This window comes from Rosa chinensis, chromosome 5, assembly GCF_002994745.2.
Source record: "Rosa chinensis cultivar Old Blush chromosome 5, RchiOBHm-V2, whole genome shotgun sequence".
NCBI lineage: Eukaryota > Viridiplantae > Streptophyta > Magnoliopsida > Rosales > Rosaceae > Rosa > Rosa chinensis.
In genome coordinates, this window is record NC_037092.1 from 17,619,371 (window position 1) to 17,647,302 (window position 27,932).

At 39.1% G+C, this 27,932-nt stretch overlaps 1 protein-coding gene across 1 annotated transcript; it reads left to right on the plus strand.

Annotated features, from left to right (window-relative positions):
* Nucleotides 1-187: 187 nt before the first annotated feature.
* On the plus strand, nt 188-27,700 carry LOC121049565 (probable LRR receptor-like serine/threonine-protein kinase At1g53440). The gene is made up of 3 exons (XM_040507287.1): nt 188-524; nt 27,365-27,454; nt 27,564-27,700. The coding sequence occupies exons 1-3, from the start codon at nt 458-460 to the stop codon at nt 27,650-27,652; spliced, it is 246 nt and encodes an 81-aa protein (XP_040363221.1). The 5' UTR covers nt 188-457; the 3' UTR covers nt 27,653-27,700.
* The last annotated feature ends 232 nt before the right edge of the window (nt 27,701-27,932 follow it).

The window sequence follows — 27,932 nt, forward strand, 5'->3', positions numbered from 1 at the left end:
ATCAGTTACCATGTTAGTTCTGAGTTCTTACTCAAAATATTCTAGCTTAAAGTGTGTAGTTGTACACTTATTAAATATTTTCTTTACTAATTGTTCTTTATTCTCTTCTATAGTTTGCTGCAAAAATAGGGGTTTAAAAGCTAAGAACATATTCTCTAGGTATGTTATTAAGCTTGGTACACTCAATCTATGTGTGAAGTTAAAAATTGAGGTAATATATTGGGTTCCCATCTCCATCATTATTACATTCTATTCCACTTTAAATTTTAATCTGTGCCTCAGTAGAATATGATAGTTCAAGTATTATCTTGCAATTGGAGTTTTTCTTTGTTACCATCTGCATGGGTCTAATGTTTGGTTTATTGCTAGACAAGTACTCCTGTAATTTCCTTGCTAGTTGCTTTGGAAGATAATAAAAAACTTTTCAAATATTTTGATATGTGTTGTTTAGTCATCCATGTTCAGGAATACATACACTAAAGGGGCAGGCAATGGGATCCTCCATATGCTCTTTGCTCTCCAGGGTCAGATTTATGTTTTTGCATTTCTACAACAATCATGTAGTGATATTTTTCAACCCCTTCCGTTTCCTATACTTTTCAGGACACTACTAACACTATGCCAAAAAACTTATCAGACGACAGACAGAAACTGTTGTCTGATTTGGAGTGCCACCGTTGTAGAGCGAGCCGTTGTCTGTTGAAAATTTAGACAATGGTGGAACACAATTTTCTGAGAAACATACAGACAATGGGTATGTGTTAAACGTGTTGTGTGATACTCGGTAGATGGCTCGGCAGGTGGCTCGGCAGATGCCAGGCGCAGCTGCTCGGCAGATGCCAGGTGCAGCTGCGCGGCAGTTGCGGTGCTGCCTTCTGTTGAAAATGAAAAATTATAGTGCCCAGTTTTATTAGATTATTTTGAAACCCTCTTCAAAAAAAAAAATAATAATAATAAGAGGTAAGAAGAGAACGCAATGCAGAGGCGTGTAGCCTTGGCACACTCAGCTAATTCGACGGTTTAGGCCATACAAAAGGAATTCAAATTGAACCAGCAAGATTAGATCAGCTCAAAATACAAAGGAAAAGTGATCAATTTGGATTCTAGTATGATCATTAATTACGGTGGAAGCATGTTTTGGATAAACTTCACCTCTTGCAAATTCAAAGGTGGGTCAAAGTTGCAGGTATGAAATGGTTTTTAAACAAAGTCACTCCAAACCTTATGATCAGTTTGTCATGTTCCATGCAAATCAACAACATGCATTACGTGGAGCATGCATGGATTAGACCATTCAAATATTCAAATGGAATCCAACAGTTAGAGATCAGACTCTCTCACCAAGTTTTGATTATAAAAAAGAAAAAGATAAAGTCCGGCAGCACAAGAAAGAAAGAAACCATATGGAATCCCATCTTGATTCGTTGGTTTTAATTTTGAATATGATGATAAGATCAATTCAAAATTTAAATCAATTGCAGTTCCACCTGCCTAACCTCTTAGCCTCATTCGTTGCCTATATAAAGAGGCTCTCTACAACAAGTGAGAGGAGCAGCAAAGTTACAAGAGAGGAACTGTGAGCTAGAGAGCAGAAGCAACAAAAGAGAAAAAAAAGAGAAAGAGCAGAAGGGAAAACGCAAGAGAAAGCAGAAAAGACGAAGAAGAGAAAATTAATCCGAAGCTAAGAAGAGACCACGAGAAGCTACAAATGCAAAGCAGTGGGTATAATTTCTTCTATATGCTGTCAATTATCATGTTCACTCAAGTGTTCTCTTTGTTTTGTATTATATGATTACAGAAAGCTAATAGGTAATCATGTAAGACTATGAGCACTCCAAACAAGAAGTTGATGCTATATCCTCTCTTCAAGAGTCCCTCGTTGCTTTCATCCTCACAAATCTCACACACGGCTTCCGGGCAAGACACAAAGTCGACATCAAGCCCTCGTTCATAGCCGCGGTGTCACTCCATACTACACTTGCTTTCGATGCCTATACTGCGGTGCGTCCTGCGTATAGGTGGCGGAAGCAAGCTTCAAGCTCAAGGGGGTTCACCATACTTGTTTTTGATGCCTGTATCGCAGTGCGTCTTGCATATGGGTGGCAAAAATGAGTATGTCAGGTGAATGCTTGGTGGCTGCCAGTTCACGTCAAGGATAATTCTGCAAAGTTCCCGAGTTCACAACAGTGGGGAAGCTGCTCCAGAAGGATCCTTGTATAGTGTTTCAACGCCATGCTGTTGCTTCCACCTGCATCAACGGAGTCACCAAAGTCATGTTCGGGGAAACAAAGTGGCTCACAAGTTAGACTGCAGCAGCAGATGGAAGAAAGAGGGGAGTTGCCTCACAAGATGGCTGCAGAGATGTTCGACGGATATAACACGGTGGAATAAGCCCAGTTGGCAAGAAGGATTGAACACATTCATTCAATCCATGGCAAAACTACCTCTGTGAAGATAAGAACTACCTATGGCAAAACTACTTCTGTGAAGTTAAGAACTACCTTTGCAAAACAATGGCTCGTACTACGTGTGCAAAGAAACAAGTCAGAATGGTGTTCTTCTCCGAAACTATGTATGCAAATGAAAGACAATGGTTGCACTACCACCATCAGAAGAAACAGATCGAAGAAGCTACATGGCTGGTGGCTACATGGCAACATCTCTCTTAATGCCAAGGCTCCACCGCTCCACCATCTTAATAATGGGACACGAGTTCATCCAAGAAAGAGAAAGGATACAAATTAAAGACAAACTCCACCGCTTCAAGTATAAATGAATGGGAATTATGAATCCCATATGAAATATGCCACTTGATATCTACGGTGTTGGTCTTTGAGCAAGACAACAAGTCTAAGGCTAAAAATACATGCTATGAAAGTTTGATGGGCAATTAACACCAAAACGTGAAAATGAGAGAGAGAACAAAACTAGTAAACTAATGGATTATTGATTAAATATATCCATTAATTTAATAGCTTTCCAGACAAATCTCAAACAAAGTTGGGCCTCCTACAAAAAATGGAAGCAAGCTCGTCCACTCAAATCTTCGACTCCAATCTCAAAGCTCGTCTTGATGGGTGTCCAAAGTAATTAATCACTTGAAGCAGATCACTATGGGTCCGGCGAAGTGACACAAAGCTCATTACGAAGCTCGGCACATTCGGGTGCCCATTTCAAATCAGTGGACACTCTACTAAAATCGGGTGTTCACCAAAATATGTTTTCTCGACAAGTTCAAAATACATACTCGTTGAGTAAAAATTGGTATAAAACCAAAAAATCTCATACAATGAACTACAGTGGTTTGATCCCTTCACAGGGTATGTAGGCAGTCTAGCGACCCACTAGATGCAACCACAACTCCAAACAGAATCCCTGACTCCACCAGTCAAATTCGGCCAGTCCCAAATGAATCACTGACTCCAGTCAAATTCTCCCAATAGCACAAAAATCAAATCCATTCCAGATCACACAAAGTCCGAACCAAATTCAAGGGCTTTAAATCCTCTCCCAAACACAAATCCAAAATAAATGGGTCACCTACCCATCTAAACCTCAAATGCCGGAACTACATGTGGTTTGATCCCGCAAAGGGTATGTAGGCAATCTAGAACCAAATTTATCTAGATGCAACCGCGTCCTAAACACAAAATCGAATCCCTGGTTCACTTACACCAAATTCATCCCAAACACTACTCTCATTCCAAAATCAAAAGCCTCCAATGAGTCATTCACCCATTGGAACTCTTGAACTACGAGTGGCTTGATCCCTCTCCAAGGGTACGTAGGCAATCCATTCAAATATCCGGGTGCAGCCACAAAAACAAATAAATACACATCCCATCAATTGGTTTCTTCATAAATGGAATCAAAGGGTGTTTCCCTGTAACAAGGGATTGTAATTAAGAGACACATTCTGTCTTGAATGGGTCGAACCCAAAATAATAAAAACTCTATTCACTAAATGAATACGAGTGAAATTATGTTGGGTGACATTTACGCTCACTATGTGCAGATTTTCTCTCAACATAATTTTTGGCACGCCCGGTGGGATTCATTCTCCTTTTCATCTCCATTTATGATATAACTAATCATATTTACTTGTTTGCCTCAGGGGATACAAGATGGCACCACAAGTGACTATTTACTTCCAGGAGCTCAAAGCTATTGAGTCGAAGACTGGACAAGCAACACGACCTGAACATCATGTTTCATTCTCCATTGATCAAGCTCCACTGACAAGCAATGTTCAGAAGCTCATCCATGATGTCAGAGTCATCAAGACCACTACGCTCAATGCTAACCATGCCCCTGTCAGTACTCAGATAATGATTGGTTCTATTCCAATCAGTTTGGTAGTCACACCACATGAGGTTCCAACAAGGCCCGAAGCCCGGTTCCTCAAGTCCCCACAACAAGTACATCTGCAATCGCTGACAGCTAATATAGCTTCCGAACCTCAGATAGTCAAGTTCATCTCAACCTCTGACAGCTCATCTGGCCCACAAGACAAAGTTGTTAAGGCACACCACCAACAGAATCTATCAGTGGTCAACAAAACAGCCTCTACAACTGAAAAGTCCAAGAAAACATGTATACCAGTGGGGGCATTCCCAGACTCTTCAGCAGAATCAAGACCATATATGGTCCCTGTTGTTAGTCCAAATACTCAAGAAATTTTTGAGACACATAACGGCGCAAAGCCTGAGACCATGTCAGTTATGGTCACGAACGCATCAACAATAGAAGAGCAGCTAGAAGAAATGAAGACGATGCTAGCTGAAAAGGATGCTCAAATAGCAGCACTGACTTCTCAATTAGCCGCTATGGCTAACATTGGCAATCACAAAAGTGATGAGAAGATTGATCATGAAGAGAAAATAGGAGGACATGGATTCGCAATCACAAGTCTTGAAGACATAAAAACACTAATTGCAGAAGGAATCCGTGAAGTATACACCTCCTCAAATCCACAGTTCACTGGGTATTTGAAACCCTACCCTGCTCACTACGACGCATTACCATTCCCTAAAGGCTACCAGAGGCCAACTTTTGATAAGTTCGATGGAGTAGATGGCTCTCCACATGAACATTTGGCTCATTTCTTCTCAGCTTGCGGGGAAACATCACAGTCAGATGCATTGTTGGTAAGGCAATTTGTTCAGTCCCTAAAAGGAGCAGCTTTTACTTGGTACAGTCAATTGCAACCAGGTTCTATCCTCACATGGGACAATATGCAAAGAGCATTTCTGGCACAATTTGTCAGCTCCAAAAAGAAAGTTTCGATCATCGACTTGGCTGACACTAAACAGAAGTCTGATGAAAGCACCAATGAATTCATTTCCAGATGGAGGAGCTTAAACGTCCAATGCTCGGAAAAATTAACAGAGCTTTCGGCGGTACAAATGTGCTCAAACAATCTTTTACCACAGATAGCAACTTTTGTTAGCACTGCAGAACCTCAAACGTTCGAAGCACTAGTTTCAAAAGCTAGCAATGTCGAAAGACAAGTCGCTCGTAAGAAGATTATGACACAGAGGGCATCCTTTAAAGACCATAGAGTCGACAATACAGATGAGTCACTGGCAACCTTTGTCGAAACTGACACCAAGTCGAACAAATGCAAAGGAAAAGAAGGGTCTAGAAAGCTCACTCTCAAAGAAAGAAAAGAAGTCAAATACTCTTTCGATGATGATGACGTCGAACTGATTTTCAGTGAGCTCAACGAAGCACAATCTATCAAGCTCCCTGAACCAAAACGACAGAGTGAAGTCAACAAGACCGATGACCCCAGATATTGCCAGTACCATCGAATTGTAAGTCATCCAACAAAGGATTGTTTCGTTCTGAAGAACATAATCCAAGAAATGGTCAACAAGAAGGAAATTGAGGTGGAGACATCGTCAGCAGAGTAAAATTGAAGTTTGTCTGCAATCTTATTTGTCTCTCAAAAGGTGCTACAAAAAAAAAATTATAAAGGCCTGTTGAACAAAAACCCCCCACAAAGGGTAGTTCAAGCAAAAGTTAAGGCTAAAAAAAACAAAAAAACAAAAAAAAAAAGGCTCGCTGGATTGAAAACCCGGAAGGGCGGTCCAGGCAAAAGTTAGAGCACAAAGCCCCAGAACTACGACGGCTTGATCCCTCAAAAGGGGTACGTAGGCAGTCTAGCCTCAAAAACTAGATGCAGCCACCCAAGCAAAATATATCTCCATTCCTGAATCAATCAGGAAGAAAGAGAAAATCAGATAAATGAAGCAGTGGGTGTTGTTGGCCAAGCATGAAAGCCTAATTAACATGTGCCTATGACGAAAGGATGCAGAAACTCTTTGAGGAAAAATCGTCCCGAGGGAGATCCGAGTGAGGAGAAATCTTCTCCAAGATGATTCAAGTGAGGAGAAAGCTCATCGAAACAAATCCGAGTAAGGGGAAATCTTCTCGAAGTCGATTTAAATGAAAAGGAATCTCCTCGATAAAGATCCGAGTGAGTAGAAATCTCCTCGAGCTTGATATAAGTAAGGAGAAAGCTAGAAGTTCCCTCAAGCTTGATGTAAGTAAGGAGAAAGCTCTTCAAGAAAGAGTCGAGTGAGAGGAAACCTCCTCGAGAAAAATCCTGGTGAGGTGCAATCCCTTCTAGGCTGATCCGGGTAAAAGGGAAAAATCTCTTCAAGAGCACATAGTTCAATACCTGCAAATAGCATGAAAGCAACGAAGGTACAACAGATGCTTCATTTACCAATCAAAAAAAATCCTTCGGGGGAACTACGTACGGCTTGATCCCTTAAATGGGTACGTAGGCAATCTAGTCTCAAATTCTAGATCCAGCCACAAAATCTGCGAAACCACATTCTCTCTGCCAACGGGTTGCGATCATGGCACCAAGCCTTGCACCTCTGAAGAACTTGTGATGAAATCTTAATGCAACTTTGTTCAAACACCAACTCGCCTTCATAAAGAAAAAAGAAAAGCAGTCAAGCCTCGTACGCGCAAAGTCATTCCACGCACAATGCTTGAGGGGGCAACTGTTGAAAATGAAAAATTATAGTGCCCAGTTTTATTAGATTATTTTGAAACCCTCTTCAAAAAAAAAATAATAATAATAAGAGGTAAGAAGAGAACGCAATGCAGAGGCGTGTAGCCTTGGCACACTCAGCAAATTCGACGGTTTAGGCCATACAAAAGGAATTCAAATTGAACCAGCAAGATTAGATCAGCTCAAAATACAAAGGAAAAGTGATCAATTTGGATTCTAGTATGATCATTAATTACGGTGGAAGCATGTTTTGGATAAACTTCACCTCTTGCAAATTCAAAGGTGGGTCAAAGTTGCAGGTATGAAATGGTTTTTAAACAAAGTCACTCCAAACCTTATGATCAGTTTGTCATGTTCCATGCAAATCAACAACATGCATTACGTGGAGCATGCATGGATTAGACCATTCAAATATTCAAATGGAATCCAACAGTTAGAGATCAGACTCTCTCACCAAGTTTTGATTATAAAAAAGAAAAAGATAAAGTCCGGCAGCACAAGAAAGAAAGAAACCATATGGAATCCCATCTTGATTCGTTGGTTTTAATTTTGAATATGATGATAAGATCAATTCAAAATTTAAATCAATTGCAGTTCCACCTGCCTAACCTCTTAGCCTCATTCGTTGCCTATATAAAGAGGCACTCTACAACAAGTGAGAGGAGCAGCAAAGTTACAAGAGAGGAACTGTGAGCTAGAGAGCAGAAGCAACAAAAGAGAAAAAAAGAGAAAGAGCAGAAGGGAAAACGCAAGAGAAAGCAGAAAAGACGAAGAAGAGAAAATTAATCCGAAGCTAAGAAGAGACCACGAGAAGCTACAAATGCAAAGCAGTGGGTATAATTTCTTCTATATGCTGTCAATTATCATGTTCACTCAAGTGTTCTCTTTGTTTTGTATTATATGATTACAGAAAGCTAATAGGTAATCATGTAAGACTATGAGCACTCCAAACAAGAAGTTGATGCTATATCCTCTCTTCAAGAGTCCCTCGTTGCTTTCATCCTCACAAATCTCACACACGGCTTCCGGGCAAGAGACAAAGTCGACATCAAGCCCTCGTTCATAGCCGCGGTGTCACTCCATACTACACTTGCTTTCGATGCCTATACTGCGGTGCGTCCTGCGTATAGGTGGCGGAAGCAAGCTTCAAGCTCAAGGGGGTTCACCATACTTGTTTTTGATGCCTGTATCGCAGTGCGTCTTGCATATGGGTGGCAAAAATGAGTATGTCAGGTGAATGCTTGGTGGCTGCCAGTTCACGTCAAGGATAATTCTGCAAAGTTCCCGAGTTCACAACAGTGGGGAAGCTGCTCCAGAAGGATCCTTGTATAGTGTTTCAACGCCATGCTGTTGCTTCCACCTGCATCAACGGAGTCACCAAAGTCATGTTCGGGGAAACAAAGTGGCTCACAAGTTAGACTGCAGCAGCAGATGGAAGAAAGAGGGGAGTTGCCTCACAAGATGGCTGCAGAGATGTTCGACGGATATAACACGGTGGAATAAGCCCAGTTGGCAAGAAGGATTGAACACATTCATTCAATCCATGGCAAAACTACCTCTGTGAAGATAAGAACTACCTATGGCAAAACTACTTCTGTGAAGTTAAGAACTACCTTTGCAAAACAATGGCTCGTACTACGTGTGCAAAGAAACAAGTCAGAATGGTGTTCTTCTCCGAAACTATGTATGCAAATGAAAGACAATGGTTGCACTACCACCATCAGAAGAAACAGATCGAAGAAGCTACATGGCTGGTGGCTACATGGCAACATCTCTCTTAATGCCAAGGCTCCACCGCTCCACCATCTTAATAATGGGACACGAGTTCATCCAAGAAAGAGAAAGGATACAAATTAAAGACAAACTCCACCGCTTCAAGTATAAATGAATGGGAATTATGAATCCCATATGAAATATGCCACTTGATATCTACGGTGTTGGTCTTTGAGCAAGACAACAAGTCTAAGGCTAAAAATACATGCTATGAAAGTTTGATGGGCAATTAACACCAAAACGTGAAAATGAGAGAGAGAACAAAACTAGTAAACTAATGGATTATTGATTAAATATATCCATTAATTTAATAGCTTTCCAGACAAATCTCAAACAAAGTTGGGCCTCCTACAAAAAATGGAAGCAAGCTCGTCCACTCAAATCTTCGACTCCAATCTCAAAGCTCGTCTTGATGGGTGTCCAAAGTAATTAATCACTTGAAGCAGATCACTATGGGTCCGGCGAAGTGACACAAAGCTCATTACGAAGCTCGGCACATTCGGGTGCCCATTTCAAATCAGTGGACACTCTACTAAAATCGGGTGTTCACCAAAATATGTTTTCTCGACAAGTTCAAAATACATACTCGTTGAGTAAAAATTGGTATAAAACCAAAAAATCTCATACAATGAACTACAGTGGTTTGATCCCTTCACAGGGTATGTAGGCAGTCTAGCGACCCACTAGATGCAACCACAACTCCAAACAGAATCCCTGACTCCACCAGTCAAATTCGGCCAGTCCCAAATGAATCACTGACTCCAGTCAAATTCTCCCAATAGCACAAAAATCAAATCCATTCCAGATCACACAAAGTCCGAACCAAATTCAAGGGCTTTAAATCCTCTCCCAAACACAAATCCAAAATAAATGGGTCACCTACCCATCTAAACCTCAAATGCCGGAACTACATGTGGTTTGATCCCGCAAAGGGTATGTAGGCAATCTAGAACCAAATTTATCTAGATGCAACCGCGTCCTAAACACAAAATCGAATCCCTGGTTCACTTACACCAAATTCATCCCAAACACTACTCTCATTCCAAAATCAAAAGCCTCCAATGAGTCATTCACCCATTGGAACTCTTGAACTACGAGTGGCTTGATCCCTCTCCAAGGGTACGTAGGCAATCCATTCAAATATCCGGGTGCAGCCGCAAAAACAAATAAATACACATCCCATCAATTGGTTTCTTCATAAATGGAATCAAAGGGTGTTTCCCTGTAACAAGGGATTGTAATTAAGAGACACATTCTGTCTTGAATGGGTCGAACCCAAAATAATAAAAACTCTATTCACTAAATGAATACGAGTGAAATTATGTTGGGTGACATTTACGCTCACTATGTGCAGATTTTCTCTCAACATAATTTTTGGCACGCCCGGTGGGATTCATTCTCCTTTTCATCTCCATTTATGATATAACTAATCATATTTACTTGTTTGCCTCAGGGGATACAAGATGGCACCACAAGTGACTATTTACTTCCAGGAGCTCAAAGCTATTGAGTCGAAGACTGGACAAGCAACACGACCTGAACATCATGTTTCATTCTCCATTGATCAAGCTCCACTGACAAGCAATGTTCAGAAGCTCATCCATGATGTCAGAGTCATCAAGACCACTACGCTCAATGCTAACCATGCCCCTGTCAGTACTCAGATAATGATTGGTTCTATTCCAATCAGTTTGGTAGTCACACCACATGAGGTTCCAACAAGGCCCGAAGCCCGGTTCCTCAAGTCCCCACAACAAGTACATCTGCAATCGCTGACAGCTAATATAGCTTCCGAACCTCAGATAGTCAAGTTCATCTCAACCTCTGACAGCTCATCTGGCCCACAAGACAAAGTTGTTAAGGCACACCACCAACAGAATCTATCAGTGGTCAACAAAACAGCCTCTACAACTGAAAAGTCCAAGAAAACATGTATACCAGTGGGGGCATTCCCAGACTCTTCAGCAGAATCAAGACCATATATGGTCCCTGTTGTTAGTCCAAATACTCAAGAAATTTTTGAGACACATAACGGCGCAAAGCCTGAGACCATGTCAGTTATGGTCACGAACGCATCAACAATAGAAGAGCAGCTAGAAGAAATGAAGACGATGCTAGCTGAAAAGGATGCTCAAATAGCAGCACTGACTTCTCAATTAGCCGCTATGGCTAACATTGGCAATCACAAAAGTGATGAGAAGATTGATCATGAAGAGAAAATAGGAGGACATGGATTCGCAATCACAAGTCTTGAAGACATAAAAACACTAATTGCAGAAGGAATCCGTGAAGTATACACCTCCTCAAATCCACAGTTCACTGGGTATTTGAAACCCTACCCTGCTCACTACGACGCATTACCATTCCCTAAAGGCTACCAGAGGCCAACTTTTGATAAGTTCGATGGAGTAGATGGCTCTCCACATGAACATTTGGCTCATTTCTTCTCAGCTTGCGGGGAAACATCACAGTCAGATGCATTGTTGGTAAGGCAATTTGTTCAGTCCCTAAAAGGAGCAGCTTTTACTTGGTACAGTCAATTGCAACCAGGTTCTATCCTCACATGGGACAATATGCAAAGAGCATTTCTGGCACAATTTGTCAGCTCCAAAAAGAAAGTTTCGATCATCGACTTGGCTGACACTAAACAGAAGTCTGATGAAAGCACCAATGAATTCATTTCCAGATGGAGGAGCTTAAACGTCCAATGCTCGGAAAAATTAACAGAGCTTTCGGCGGTACAAATGTGCTCAAACAATCTTTTACCACAGATAGCAACTTTTGTTAGCACTGCAGAACCTCAAACGTTCGAAGCACTAGTTTCAAAAGCTAGCAATGTCGAAAGACAAGTCGCTCGTAAGAAGATTATGACACAGAGGGCATCCTTTAAAGACCATAGAGTCGACAATACAGATGAGTCACTGGCAACCTTTGTCGAAACTGACACCAAGTCGAACAAATGCAAAGGAAAAGAAGGGTCTAGAAAGCTCACTCTCAAAGAAAGAAAAGAAGTCAAATACTCTTTCGATGATGATGACGTCGAACTGATTTTCAGTGAGCTCAACGAAGCACAATCTATCAAGCTCCCTGAACCAAAACGACAGAGTGAAGTCAACAAGACCGATGACCCCAGATATTGCCAGTACCATCGAATTGTAAGTCATCCAACAAAGGATTGTTTCGTTCTGAAGAACATAATCCAAGAAATGGTCAACAAGAAGGAAATTGAGGTGGAGACATCGTCAGCAGAGTAAAATTGAAGTTTGTCTGCAATCTTATTTGTCTCTCAAAAGGTGCTACAAAAAAAAATTATAAAGGCCTGTTGAACAAAAACCCCCCACAAAGGGTAGTTCAAGCAAAAGTTAAGGCTAAAAAAAACAAAAAAACAAAAAAAAAAAGGCTCGCTGGATTGAAAACCCGGAAGGGCGGTCCAGGCAAAAGTTAGAGCACAAAGCCCCAGAACTACGACGGCTTGATCCCTCAAAAGGGGTACGTAGGCAGTCTAGCCTCAAAAACTAGATGCAGCCACCCAAGCAAAATATATCTCCATTCCTGAATCAATCAGGAAGAAAGAGAAAATCAGATAAATGAAGCAGTGGGTGTTGTTGGCCAAGCATGAAAGCCTAATTAACATGTGCCTATGACGAAAGGATGCAGAAACTCTTTGAGGAAAAATCGTCCCGAGGGAGATCCGAGTGAGGAGAAATCTTCTCCAAGATGATTCAAGTGAGGAGAAAGCTCATCGAAACAAATCCGAGTAAGGGGAAATCTTCTCGAAGTCGATTTAAATGAAAAGGAATCTCCTCGATAAAGATCCGAGTGAGTAGAAATCTCCTCGAGCTTGATATAAGTAAGGAGAAAGCTAGAAGTTCCCTCAAGCTTGATGTAAGTAAGGAGAAAGCTCTTCAAGAAAGAGTCGAGTGAGAGGAAACCTCCTCGAGAAAAATCCTGGTGAGGTGCAATCCCTTCTAGGCTGATCCGGGTAAAAGGGAAAAATCTCTTCAAGAGCACATAGTTCAATACCTGCAAATAGCATGAAAGCAACGAAGGTACAACAGATGCTTCATTTACCAATCAAAAAAAATCCTTCGGGGGAACTACGTACGGCTTGATCCCTTAAATGGGTACGTAGGCAATCTAGTCTCAAATTCTAGATCCAGCCACAAAATCTGCGAAACCACATTCTCTCTGCCAACGGGTTGCGATCATGGCACCAAGCCTTGCACCTCTGAAGAACTTGTGATGAAATCTTAATGCAACTTTGTTCAAACACCAACTCGCCTTCATAAAGAAAAAAGAAAAGCAGTCAAGCCTCGTACGCGCAAAGTCATTCCACGCACAATGCTTGAGGGGGCAACTGTTGAAAATGAAAAATTATAGTGCCCAGTTTTATTAGATTATTTTGAAACCCTCTTCAAAAAAAAAATAATAATAATAAGAGGTAAGAAGAGAACGCAATGCAGAGGCGTGTAGCCTTGGCACACTCAGCAAATTCGACGGTTTAGGCCATACAAAAGGAATTCAAATTGAACCAGCAAGATTAGATCAGCTCAAAATACAAAGGAAAAGTGATCAATTTGGATTCTAGTATGATCATTAATTACGGTGGAAGCATGTTTTGGATAAACTTCACCTCTTGCAAATTCAAAGGTGGGTCAAAGTTGCAGGTATGAAATGGTTTTTAAACAAAGTCACTCCAAACCTTATGATCAGTTTGTCATGTTCCATGCAAATCAACAACATGCATTACGTGGAGCATGCATGGATTAGACCATTCAAATATTCAAATGGAATCCAACAGTTAGAGATCAGACTCTCTCACCAAGTTTTGATTATAAAAAAGAAAAAGATAAAGTCCGGCAGCACAAGAAAGAAAGAAACCATATGGAATCCCATCTTGATTCGTTGGTTTTAATTTTGAATATGATGATAAGATCAATTCAAAATTTAAATCAATTGCAGTTCCACCTGCCTAACCTCTTAGCCTCATTCGTTGCCTATATAAAGAGGCACTCTACAACAAGTGAGAGGAGCAGCAAAGTTACAAGAGAGGAACTGTGAGCTAGAGAGCAGAAGCAACAAAAGAGAAAAAAAGAGAAAGAGCAGAAGGGAAAACGCAAGAGAAAGCAGAAAAGACGAAGAAGAGAAAATTAATCCGAAGCTAAGAAGAGACCACGAGAAGCTACAAATGCAAAGCAGTGGGTATAATTTCTTCTATATGCTGTCAATTATCATGTTCACTCAAGTGTTCTCTTTGTTTTGTATTATATGATTACAGAAAGCTAATAGGTAATCATGTAAGACTATGAGCACTCCAAACAAGAAGTTGATGCTATATCCTCTCTTCAAGAGTCCCTCGTTGCTTTCATCCTCACAAATCTCACACACGGCTTCCGGGCAAGACACAAAGTCGACATCAAGCCCTCGTTCATAGCCGCGGTGTCACTCCATACTACACTTGCTTTCGATGCCTATACTGCGGTGCGTCCTGCGTATAGGTGGCGGAAGCAAGCTTCAAGCTCAAGGGGGTTCACCATACTTGTTTTTGATGCCTGTATCGCAGTGCGTCTTGCATATGGGTGGCAAAAATGAGTATGTCAGGTGAATGCTTGGTGGCTGCCAGTTCACGTCAAGGATAATTCTGCAAAGTTCCCGAGTTCACAACAGTGGGGAAGCTGCTCCAGAAGGATCCTTGTATAGTGTTTCAACGCCATGCTGTTGCTTCCACCTGCATCAACGGAGTCACCAAAGTCATGTTCGGGGAAACAAAGTGGCTCACAAGTTAGACTGCAGCAGCAGATGGAAGAAAGAGGGGAGTTGCCTCACAAGATGGCTGCAGAGATGTTCGACGGATATAACACGGTGGAATAAGCCCAGTTGGCAAGAAGGATTGAACACATTCATTCAATCCATGGCAAAACTACCTCTGTGAAGATAAGAACTACCTATGGCAAAACTACTTCTGTGAAGTTAAGAACTACCTTTGCAAAACAATGGCTCGTACTACGTGTGCAAAGAAACAAGTCAGAATGGTGTTCTTCTCCGAAACTATGTATGCAAATGAAAGACAATGGTTGCACTACCACCATCAGAAGAAACAGATCGAAGAAGCTACATGGCTGGTGGCTACATGGCAACATCTCTCTTAATGCCAAGGCTCCACCGCTCCACCATCTTAATAATGGGACACGAGTTCATCCAAGAAAGAGAAAGGATACAAATTAAAGACAAACTCCACCGCTTCAAGTATAAATGAATGGGAATTATGAATCCCATATGAAATATGCCACTTGATATCTACGGTGTTGGTCTTTGAGCAAGACAACAAGTCTAAGGCTAAAAATACATGCTATGAAAGTTTGATGGGCAATTAACACCAAAACGTGAAAATGAGAGAGAGAACAAAACTAGTAAACTAATGGATTATTGATTAAATATATCCATTAATTTAATAGCTTTCCAGACAAATCTCAAACAAAGTTGGGCCTCCTACAAAAAATGGAAGCAAGCTCGTCCACTCAAATCTTCGACTCCAATCTCAAAGCTCGTCTTGATGGGTGTCCAAAGTAATTAATCACTTGAAGCAGATCACTATGGGTCCGGCGAAGTGACACAAAGCTCATTACGAAGCTCGGCACATTCGGGTGCCCATTTCAAATCAGTGGACACTCTACTAAAATCGGGTGTTCACCAAAATATGTTTTCTCGACAAGTTCAAAATACATACTCGTTGAGTAAAAATTGGTATAAAACCAAAAAATCTCATACAATGAACTACAGTGGTTTGATCCCTTCACAGGGTATGTAGGCAGTCTAGCGACCCACTAGATGCAACCACAACTCCAAACAGAATCCCTGACTCCACCAGTCAAATTCGGCCAGTCCCAAATGAATCACTGACTCCAGTCAAATTCTCCCAATAGCACAAAAATCAAATCCATTCCAGATCACACAAAGTCCGAACCAAATTCAAGGGCTTTAAATCCTCTCCCAAACACAAATCCAAAATAAATGGGTCACCTACCCATCTAAACCTCAAATGCCGGAACTACATGTGGTTTGATCCCGCAAAGGGTATGTAGGCAATCTAGAACCAAATTTATCTAGATGCAACCGCGTCCTAAACACAAAATCGAATCCCTGGTTCACTTACACCAAATTCATCCCAAACACTACTCTCATTCCAAAATCAAAAGCCTCCAATGAGTCATTCACCCATTGGAACTCTTGAACTACGAGTGGCTTGATCCCTCTCCAAGGGTACGTAGGCAATCCATTCAAATATCCGGGTGCAGCCGCAAAAACAAATAAATACACATCCCATCAATTGGTTTCTTCATAAATGGAATCAAAGGGTGTTTCCCTGTAACAAGGGATTGTAATTAAGAGACACATTCTGTCTTGAATGGGTCGAACCCAAAATAATAAAAACTCTATTCACTAAATGAATACGAGTGAAATTATGTTGGGTGACATTTACGCTCACTATGTGCAGATTTTCTCTCAACACCTTCAGACAACAGTGCTGGTTTTGAAGCAGTTGTATGTTGAGCTTCTCAGACAACAGACTTTTATTTTGTGTGTTGTCTGACTGATATTCAAACTTTAGTTCTTTGACTATAACTGTTGTCTGATTAACTTTGGGACAACATAACTGAATTTCTTCTGTTGTCTTATTAACTTTGCGACAACAGAGTTTAATTGCTTCTGTTGTGTGAGTGTAGATTAGAAGACAGTGATTTGTTAAAAACCGATGTGTGATATGAAGGATTGTGGTGTAATTTGTCCCCATTTTTGGCCATTCAGACAACGGGCAGTTATAATTGTATCTATTTTGTTGTCTGATTATTTGAACATATCTCATTCCTGAATTAAATTGTGCATATGATCCATTTTACTACCAAATATAAACATTCCAAACCATCAAATATAAACATTGCAAACCACTAATCATTGAACCCAACATTTTAAACAAGAAAAGCATTCTAGTGCATGCCCATCTACTTAGGACATCAAAAAGCTGATACATATATATGTTATTCCAAAACATGCAACACATGGTTGTGTTGCATGACAATGTACCAGCAGAGAAGCACAAAAAAAAGAAGATGCTTTCCTTAGCAAAAATGGACCAGCAACAAGCGCGCTACTTCATGGCTCATGCACATATATGTTGACAACAAACTTTCCCCACTCATTTCGCACTTGATCAATATGTACTTGGGTGTATTGGCTGCTGCCTCTCCTCTCCCACTGAAATTGATTTGTTATATCAAAGGGATTACTTAATTATTTTGGTGAATGAGGCATGAATATAATAACAGACATGTCTTTGTCCTCAATGATATCTCTCATGTAGCGCATGATAAAGTACCCGCACTCCTTGTTGCTAGGTTGAGGAGGAATGCCCTAAACACAAGCAAACGAATCAATGAGTTAGAACTCAATATATATATATATATGAGAACGTCTTCCATGCTCCGAGCAACAAATGCTCGGGCTTTTTGGGTCCACCCACATGACTTTCACGTGCCTACTTATTAAGATGAAATTCACATGGGAAAGGCTTAGCCTGTTCCCGGTCATTTGTTTCTCAATTAAGTTTTTACCAGTTATAGGGTGAATCTATTTGGGTTGAATTGGGTTTTACCCAGAGCAGACCCAAGTGAAATGATGAGCCAATCTCTACACCTGTAATTACCTCTGATGATAAGAGGGAGATCTTGGATCAAGTTCTGTAGCCTGAAAGTGTTCATCACCGTGCTCGTCACCCATCACCACAACCCATTCTCTCTAGCTACATTCTTGAAAACTTTTTCTCACCTTCAGCTCTTTAGTTTCTAGGACGCCATCTTCTCCGGGCAATCCTTGTGTGGGAGACTTGGACGGGCAGGTTGATGGGGTTGAGATCCGGCATGAGGGGATTAAGGGCTGATCGATAAGGGCGAGGTTAGGTGACCGTAGAGATCGACGCAGTCAATGGAAGGTAGCGGTTGGGTTGAGGATGATGGGACGACGGCGGGAGAATTCCGGATAAGCTGCTGGCAGTGCGTTCCTTGCAGACCTCAATCCTTTTAATCAAAGAAGAAGAAGGGAAGAAAAAACAAAAAACACGGGTGCAGGGGCTGGGATTGTTTATTTATTTATTTCATTTTTTTCGATGACTTTTTTTTTTTTTTTTGGTTACAGACTCTCTCTTGTTTTGTTTGTTACACCTTAATCTCTCTTCTTCTTCTTCTTTTTTTTTTTAATATATAATAAAGTAATAAACTGAATTTGTTTTGATTTATTAGTTATTGTTTTTGTTTCGACCATATTAGTGACATAGAAATAAAATAAAAGGAAAGATTGAAAAAATTAAATTTTCTAACAAGATGTTGACTTGATTAAATTTTATTTATAAATTTAACGTTTAAGTGTTTAGAAAAACTAACTACAAATATCAAGTCCCTCGAGTTTTTGGACATGAGTAATAGAGGTATATCATTTGAGAAATGGTCTTGAAATGCTCTTATGGCCCATTTGGATGGCAAAAAATCATGGTATGGAATGAGAATTAATATCATTTTCCATTCAGATATGTTATTTGGTTGTAATTAGAAATTGAAAAGAAAATAAAAAATTAGATCTGACTGAAAATTGACTCCCTCATAAAACCTTAATAGAATTACCTAGTCAGGGAGTGGTATTCTATTTCCATTTCCCACTATCAAAGGCAAAATTACATTAATTATCCTTATAAAAAATTTATATTCTCACACCAATATTCCTTATAAGTTGATCTGTACTTTAATTAGTAAAAGGGCATTGTTGAAAATTATAATTTTATATTTCATTTTTATGACTTACCAAACACTACAATAAGAATGGAAAATTAATTCCGAAAAATGTTCCAAACACTCACATGGAAATACCAAAACATATTCTATTCTATATCGGTCTGGAAAATAAAGTAAATCTTTTTTCTATTTTGACATTCCTACTAACCAAACGAGGCCAAATAGTATTAATTACGGATTGGCAAATTGTGTTTTAGGGTTAGTAATAATGAAGACATTATGGTTGACAGAGTAGATGGTTGTTGAATCAAAGTCAAAAACGGATAATATTATGAAAATGAGTATAAAATATCTCAATCAGTGCATCCAACGGTTGGTTTTCCCAAAGTCTTATGTTTTGATGAGATTGCTCTAATAGGAATGTAGTAAACAAATATAGTGTTACTAAGGTGTCACCGTTTGATGATATGGATCGATTTTTCAATTTTCAATTTCGATTTTTAAGATCACACAAAATCCTTAATGCGGTCCAACTTGTTTATTAGTTGTATAAAAAAATGTACCGTCCATAACCAACAAGATGGCGGAAATAGATTTTATCGAAATTGACCGTTGGATGTTATCAAGACAAGAAAAAATGGTTATGGTCAAAATTTCAACTATTTTCTTCGCCGTTTGGGTCTCGATCTAGTAGGTCAACCATAAGCCCTAAATATCACATAAAACTAATATGCTCATAACCGCTCATTTACAACTTCTTTTTTTGATCTGTGGGCTCTCATTCTCTCGTGGGTATAATCTATATTAACTAATGTAAAAATTTCAGAAAGTTTATCTACTCGTGGTTAAGCTCCCCTTAGGGAGTTGTAAGTGTAAGTGGTTGACCGCTTTATTTGACATCTAAATGATGGCAGATCAGATTAATTTTTTTACACAATATCTATTAATACGCTATAAATAGATGGGTAATATCAAATTTATCGATTTTCAGTTTTGATTGTTTAGATCACACGAAATCCTTATATGCCTACTAATGTAGTTTAACTTTATTTATTAGTTGTATTGAAAAATATACCTTCCATGAGGAACAATGTGGAGGAAATAGATTTTATCAAAATCGGCCGTTGGATGTCATCAAGATAAAAAGATATAATTATAGTCAAAATTTCAGCTATTTTTGAAGTTGTTTCGGGCTTGATCTATTAGGTCAACCATAAACCCTAAATACCACATAGAACTAATATGTTCATAACCGCTCGCTCGCAACATCTTTTTTCGATATGTCAACTCTCACACTCTCGTGGTTATGACCTATATCAAGTAATGTAAAATTTTCAAAAAGTTTATCTACTCGTGGTTAAGCTCCCCTTAGGGAGTCATAAGTGTGTAAGTGGTTGACCGCTTTATTTGACATCGAAATGATAGCGGATCGGGTTAATTTTTTTACACAATATCTATTAATATGCTATAAATAGATGGGTAATGTCAAATTTATCGATTTTTAGTTTCGATTGTTTAGATCGCACGAAATCATTATATGCCTACTAATGCGGTATAACTTGTTTATTAGTTGTATTGAAAATTATACCTTCCATGAGGAATAATGTGGAGGAAATAGACTTTATAATAATCGGCCGTTGGATGTCATCATGATAAGAAGATATAATTATGATCAAAATTTCAGCCATTTTCAAAGTTGTTTGGGGCTCGATCTAGTAGGTCAACCCTAAACCCTAAATACCACGTAAAACCAATATGCTCATAACCGCTCATTTACAACTTCTTTTTTCGATCTTTCAGCTCTCACTCTCTCGTGGGTATGATCTATATCAACTAATGTAAAAATTTTGAGAAGTTTATCTACTCATGGTTAAGCTCCCTTTAGGGAGTTATAAGTGTATAAGTGATTGACCGCTTTATTTGATATTGAAATGATGGCGGATCGGGTTAATTTTTTTACACAATACCTATTAATACGCTATATTTAGATGGGTAATGTTAAATTTATCAATTTTTAGTTTTGATTGTTTAGATCGCACGAAATCCTTATATGCCTACTAATGTGGTATAACTTGTTTAATAGTTGTATTGAAAAATATACCTTCCATGAGGAACAACGTGGAGGAAATAGACTTTATCAAAATCAACCGTTGGATGTCATCATGATAAGAATATATAATTATGGTCAAAACTTCAGCTATTTTCGAAGTTGTTTAGGTCTCGATCTATTAGGTCAACCCTAAACCCTAAATACCACATAAAACTAATATGCTCATAATTGCTCACCCATAAATTTTTTTTTTTTCGATCTGTCAGCTCTCACACTCTCATGGCTATGACCTATATCAAGTAATGTAAAATTTTCAGACAGTTTACCTACTCGTGGTTAAGCTCCCCTTAGGGAGTTATTAGTGTATAAGTGGTTAACCGCTTTATTTAACTTATTTTTTTTTTTTTTGAAAGAGATTTATTTGACTTATAAATAATGGTGGATCGGGTTAATTTTTTTACACAATATCTAATAATACCGTTTAAATAGATAAATAATGTCAAATTTATCGATTTTCAATTTCGATTTTTTGTATTGCACAAAATTCTTATATGCATACTAATGTGGTATAACTTGTTTATTAGTTATAAGAAATATGTCTTCCATAACTAACAAGTTGGAGGAAATAAAATTTATCAAAATCAATCGATGTTGTCAAGACAAGAAAAAATGGCTATGGTCAATGAAAAAATGGCAATAGCCGCACCCAAACTTATTTTATTAACTACACCCTCCAAAGGGCAAAGACCGTCAACGGAAACAAGTCTTGGGACACCAACCGTTCACATATTACATTATTTTAGACTTCTGGTCCAAAATTGATCCAATTTAATCTATATTTCGACCTTGATCCTTTAAGTCAACTGAATAAAGTTTTATAATCCTATTTTATTAACTACACCCTCCAAAGAGTGAGATCGTCAACGAAAATAAGTTTTGAGACACCGACTGTTAGATGTGAAAATTACATTATTTTAGACTTCAAATCTAAAATTGATCCAATTTCATCGATATTTATAACCCGATCCTCTAAGGCAACGACTTACATTTTACCAAATAACAAGCCGATTCAAAAACAGTACTTCCTAAAAAAAAAAAATTTGAAAAACACTAGTACGTGGCTCGAAGCCTCGAACCTTGAAAAGCCATCACACACGTGGCCTCACCACTCTGTCAACCCCTATCACCCTTTCATATCTCGTTAACTGATATACAAGCCGGAAAAACGATATCCGATCAAACCAGAAACCTGGGCTTGACTGTCTCTGCCCTACATCCTCCAGACCCTCGTATGGAGTTCTCAAATCTCATCATGGAATCGACAGTGAAGCACAACCTGGTGTTGAAATTCATAGGCTGGACTGGATCCAGAGGTTAGGTGACCCAAGTCTGAGTCAAGTTTCTCGATGACTGGAACTGGTTCATCTTTTGTTGGTAACAGTTGTAGACGCGGAAGCCGGAGTCAGTGGCGGTAGAGAAGCAAGTGTGGTCCTGGCTGAAAGTGCGGTGGAGGAGGGTGGTGGGGGATGGGGTCGGGTTTGGGCATGTGGTTGCGGTATATTGAATAATGAGGTCGAGGTCGAGTACTCGAGTTCCTAGCTGCATAGCATGGGTTTGATTTATAATGAAAGATCAAATTTTGATTTGGAATTTTAATATTTGGTACATTTGGGGCATGAGCTTGAATGATGGTTCTGTTCTCGATCTTGATCTAATTGAATTGGGAACTCTGGGTTTTTGTTAGTTATGGCTTATGGGTTTTGGGAGTGAATTTGTGGATGATAATCATGTAAAGTCAGAACCAGTGTCCCGTGGTGTTGATGCTGATGATGGGGATGGTGTTGAGATTAGGAACAATGATGGCTCCTGTGCTAATAGGATTGGAAATGGACCTAGCAGATCATTCAAACGCGATCCCGATAGCAGCCCAGAGATTCACTGGAGCCCATGGCAGCACATCATTCATACATATGTTGATTAAAAAAAGCTAGGGAGCATCGATTTTTTTTTTAAAATTTTTTTTTTTATATTCTCTCTCCCTTTTTACTTGTTCCAGATTCGATTTGCTGGTCAAATATTGAAGAGGGAATTGAATTTGGTGTGGAAAATCAAGATCAGAATGATTCAATCCGTCAAATCCCAAATCCCAGCTAAATTCTGCAGGGGACGGTGAAAAAGAGTTTTCTGGGTTGAGGAGCATGGTGAATGATGAACACCCGGGTTCCTCTCTTACACAACTATATCCAAGATGCACTTCTAAAAAGTGATAAACAATCTAGCCAAGACCAGGTAGAACTCCACTCAGTTTGCGTAAAACTTAATTCACCCCAGTCTGCTAGCCACCCTCAATCTGGACGATTGTTAACAGAGATTTTACCAAGAGAAAAAGAGTAAAATGATCATGGTGATTTCTTGAACAGAAAACGAGCTAGCAGGTCAGCCGGTTTATATAAATGAGTGGTCAGGATTGTGAGAAGACATCTGACGGTTAGAAAGTGTGGTGATGTGCCCGAGCACTTCATGCTCTGAGCATGGAAGAATTTTCGTATATATATATATATATATATATATATAAAATAAAAGAACTGAATATTTTCTACCTCTGGTACATTGCAATGCAAGTTCCATTTACTTCCCTCATGCTTGCAAGATCCAGTGGTCAAAGACTCGCCCATATAATGCTTGCAAATAAGAAAGAAAAAAACTATCAGATTGACAGGGCTTATACTCTAAGGCATAGTAATGATCCTAATTAAAGAGACATAACCAAAACCTTCTCTATTATATCTTTTAAAACACACACAACCTAGCTTTGTTATATCATATTTAAAGTGTTATAAGAAGACATTCAATCCCAGACTTAAAATTACATCTAGCTCACACGTGAAACGAAACTGAAGAAACAATCATCATATAAGCTTACTTGAGAAACACCATATGCTTGTGTACCAGTACGTGGTCAAACGTGTTGGTGACCTGACCAAACAAATGTGAGAAAGTTAAACAAAGTCTAAATATCTGTTATGACTTAAGAACATAGGAACACAAAAATGACAAACAAAAGAGAGCAATGAACAAATACTAGTAAGAACATATAAATACATTAGTCTATAATAAAAATTATTACATTCATAGATTACCTCATATAGAACATGATCTCTTGCATCATATAACAGACTTGTGGTGCAACTATACATTCATACAAAAATAAGTATATGTGCTTTAAGCTTTCTGAGAAGTGGTGTTAATTGGAGAATTCAAAAACAGAGGTATGAAAAATGTACCATTACGCCGGAAGATATATGCCCCAGCATTCTACCAAAACCAGAAACAAAAACAAACAGCGAATCATAAATGGAAATAAGTAAACAGTATAGCAAGGATTATTTAATCATCAGTTTTCAAGTAGTCGAATTAAAAATACAAAGCAGAGAGAAGATAAGAACTTGCAATAGAGAACAAACTTCTATTCAGTATGGACAACCTGAGGAATCAGAGGAGAGCACAAGTATGCTAGTACTTTCATGAATGAAATGATAAATACACTCAGAACCTTAACAATATCTGTGTCAAGCCAAAGAAAAGTTAATTAGCAGGACATTCAAGACGCCCTACAACCCAAATATGGGCAACCAAACAAATATCGTGCTAATAAAAGAGAATTGAGTGGCAAGTTGGCTAATTAATCAACACAAGTCTCCCAGATCTGTTAATATCATTCATAATGTTTAACAAAGAGCTCTGGATATGGGCATCCTTAGAGCAAGGACACATAATATAATCAGGACCATGAAAGATATATACAACTAAATGCAAAGAGTATTATTACTAATACCCTCATCATGTCTCAATAGGTAATGCATTAGAACTTGAATCTAGGCTTTCAAGTTTCAAATCCAATAGCAAAAAGCAGAAAATAGGAAGCAGATTATTTAACTAGATCACACAGAGCTTTCAATTTCATTGAGTGAGACTACTAAAACATGACCATTATTCCCAATTTCATTTCATTTAGTCTTCATTACCCAAAATCCCTCATAATTAATCAAGTATATGACCAAGTCAAAATCGTTATCCAGCAAAATACTCAAACCTATTCCTTCCTTTCATTATTATCAATTCCCAGTTGCAAACCAAACCAATCAAAACAGGGTCAAAAAGTCGAGACCTCCATAAAAAATTGACAAAAACAAACAAATAATTCCACAATATAACCAAATTTCACATACATCGTCAATAAAGATTCTCACGCTAACACCATACCGCCAGATCCGTAATCACATCCAAAAATTAAATACCATAATAATGCAGAACGCTAGAAGAGAAAACACCGTTTGGATTCCCAGAAAAATTCCAAAATGCAGCAAAATAAAAAATAGGTGGATCAAACTAACGAAAGATGCAAGCTTAACTCCAATATATACCAATTCAGCCAATTTCAATTCTTTCTTCACCAATATATACCGAGCTTCCCCTCTCATTCTATTCACTAGCTTCTCCAAACGTTCCAACTCCCCACATTCATTCCGGGGAACATATAGGAAAATAAAACGTGAACATTCAGAACTAAGGCCAAATGGTTTCAGAGAACTATAAACGCAAAAAGATAACTCTCAATTGCTTAAACTAAGAAGCTCAAAAGACCCTTACCTCTCTCTGGTTTTGCTTTCGCTTTTCGTTTTGCTTCTCTTAGATTTCACTCTAGATTTGGGGATCAAATGGCGCTTCAGTTGTGCCCCATCTTCGATTCCGAGTTCGGTCAGCATTCAATCTTTTCCATCAGGTAACCTGCAGTTGACAAAAAAAAAAAAAAACAGTAAAATTTAAGAAAGATCATGACAGATGTATCAAGTACGAGTGTGGACCGAACCTAAATCACATTGCTCAAGCATATACAGAACACCCATCAAAAATGCCTCTCTTCCCTCTGCTGGTAAAGCTTGTGTTTATACATAAGCCTCTGAAACCTTCACCAAAATTACCCAAAAAAAAAATTACACCAATCGAAATCAACGCTTAAAAACCATAACCGTAAGTGAAGAACAAGCAATTCCAACTTACAAAGTCTGAGCCTCGATGGTGAGGCCAGAGAGGCAGAGGAAGAGCCTATCGCTGACTCTGTAAATCTTCGAATTAAGGGACATAGTCAGAGCATTTGGCCTTCTTCTCTCCTTCAGCATCGCCGAACTCATCACTACCTCTTCTTCTTCCTAGTCTCGACTAGTGTGAATCGGAATCGAAAGTCAGGAAATTTCGGAGCCGGCAACGTCGATTCAGGGTGCAACTAAGCCGTCATCATCGTAGCTGTGTTAGGTTAACCGACAAAGCTGGAAGCAGCGAACATAAGCTGGTTGATCTCCGTCGGAGGCGGCGAAAGGTGGAGAGGGAGCTCGAGTTTGTCGTCGAAAGGATTCAGAGCTTCATCTATTTCTTCGACTTTGTTGGGGTCTAGGTTTCTTCGGCTCTCTTGGAGCTTCAGATTCCACCGGAGAATGGAGGAGGAAGGATTGTGATGGTCAGGAGGAGGAGGAGCGAGTTTGGGGAGGAGGAGGTCGATGGGTTAAGAATGAAAATTAGGGTTTGAGCACGCTTTCTCTCGGGGTCGGGTCTAATTTAGTTTCGTTCCCTGCTCTTATCGAATCTTCTTGCTTGAGCGCTGCCGTCCTGATCTTATCGAATCTCTTGGATGCACCAGCCACCAACTCGTGAGATCTATTAGAGGTTTCGAAGACCCAGCCTTCACATTCCTTGATGAGCTTCTTCTTCTCAGTACGCAGAATCAGCAGATCGAAGAACCTCCCAATTTTTTCAGTATGAAGAACCCTAATCTCAAGTCGAGATAGCAGAGAGAGGAGAATTACACGCCTCTTCAAATTCAAAAATCTGAAATCGAAGAAAAGAGGGGTTAGGGTTTGCGACTCAAAGAACCGCAGAGAGGGGAGTGAAATTAGAGAGAGAAGATGGGTTTGATTCTTTTAAGAGAAGAAGACGGGTTCCGCTTTCAGAAGCTAGAAGAACATGGGTTTTACGGCTTTTCGCAAAGACTAGCTAAGTAGGAGACAATGTGGTAGACAAAGGTGCATTAAGTTTAGTTTTCTACTTTGTATAATCAAGTCAGACAACACATAAATGAATTTTGGTTGTCTGATGGTCTATACTTGAAACTTAGAGACGACCTAACAAGTAAATCTCCCGCCTAGTGCGAATCACATACCAACTCACTTCTCCCGCTTAGGATTGTCATCTCACGTTCACACAACAAAAATAGGTTATTCCGTTGTAGGAGCTTACATTCATGTACCAGCATTTCACCCAAAAATTGGTCTTTTTAGGGCTAATCACTCTCATTTTGGAGTACATTTGATTTTCTTCCAAACTTGCACAACGGAAACAAAAAATGTGTTGTATGTTATTTTGCAACTTACTCTCATACGACAAATACGACTATACTGTTGTACAAGGTCAGTCAAAATTTCGACCCAAATTTGAGCAAGGTGAGGGGGGAAAAATTTTTCATTCAGACAACAAACAAAACCTTATAACTGTTGTACAATAATCTTGCACCTAAAAAAATTGATTTTTGACCTCCTTATACAACTAAATCTCATTAAACGTGTTGTGTGAAGCTGTTTTCGTCAACACACAACGGAAATTTTTTTTTCGTTGTCTAAAAAGTGTAGTGTGATGAGAATTTTGGCATAGTGTATTATCCTAACCTGGTTATTTGGGCAGCTCTGAGAGGACTGGATCTGCAGACTGGCTTTTTCAAGTTGAGGCAAATTAAAGCTGCCCCTAATAACTTTGATCCTGTAAACAAAATTGGTGAGCAATTTTGGTTGTGTCGATAAGGTATTGTAGGTTTCATTTACTATCTTAATTTATATGCCTTAATTTCATAATGATCGAAAATTGGATAACCTGTTCAATGCAGGGCATATTATTGGATGGCACTACAATTGCAGGCAACTCTTTTCAAAATCAAAGCGAGAAAATCGTGAGTTTGTGAATGAAGTAGCATGATATCTGGTTGACAACATCCAGATGTGGTTAGGTTATACAGTTGCTGCATTGAAGGAAATTAAATACTGTTGGTATACGAATACATGGAAAATAACATCCATGCACATTCTTTGTTTGGTAAGCATATCTGATCTAGAAAAAAAAAAAGATACTAAAATGATTTATCAAGCAATTTAATTGATTGGAAATCTATGTTACTTGCATGTCCAGAGGAAAAGAAAGGTGTCCAAAAATTGGATTGTCCTACAAGGCAAAAAGTATGCCTACGAATAGCAAGATG

Coding starts and splice junctions, on each gene's coding strand:
- LOC121049565 (XM_040507287.1), top strand. CDS start 458: ATGTTCAGGAATACATACACTAAAGGGGCAGGCAATGGGATCCTCCAT. Junction 525..27,364: donor TATGCTCTTTGCTCTCCAGG/GTCAGATTTATG, acceptor TTATTTGGGCAG/CTCTGAGAGGACTGGATCTG. Junction 27,455..27,563: donor TGATCCTGTAAACAAAATTG/GTGAGCAATTTT, acceptor TGTTCAATGCAG/GGCATATTATTGGATGGCAC.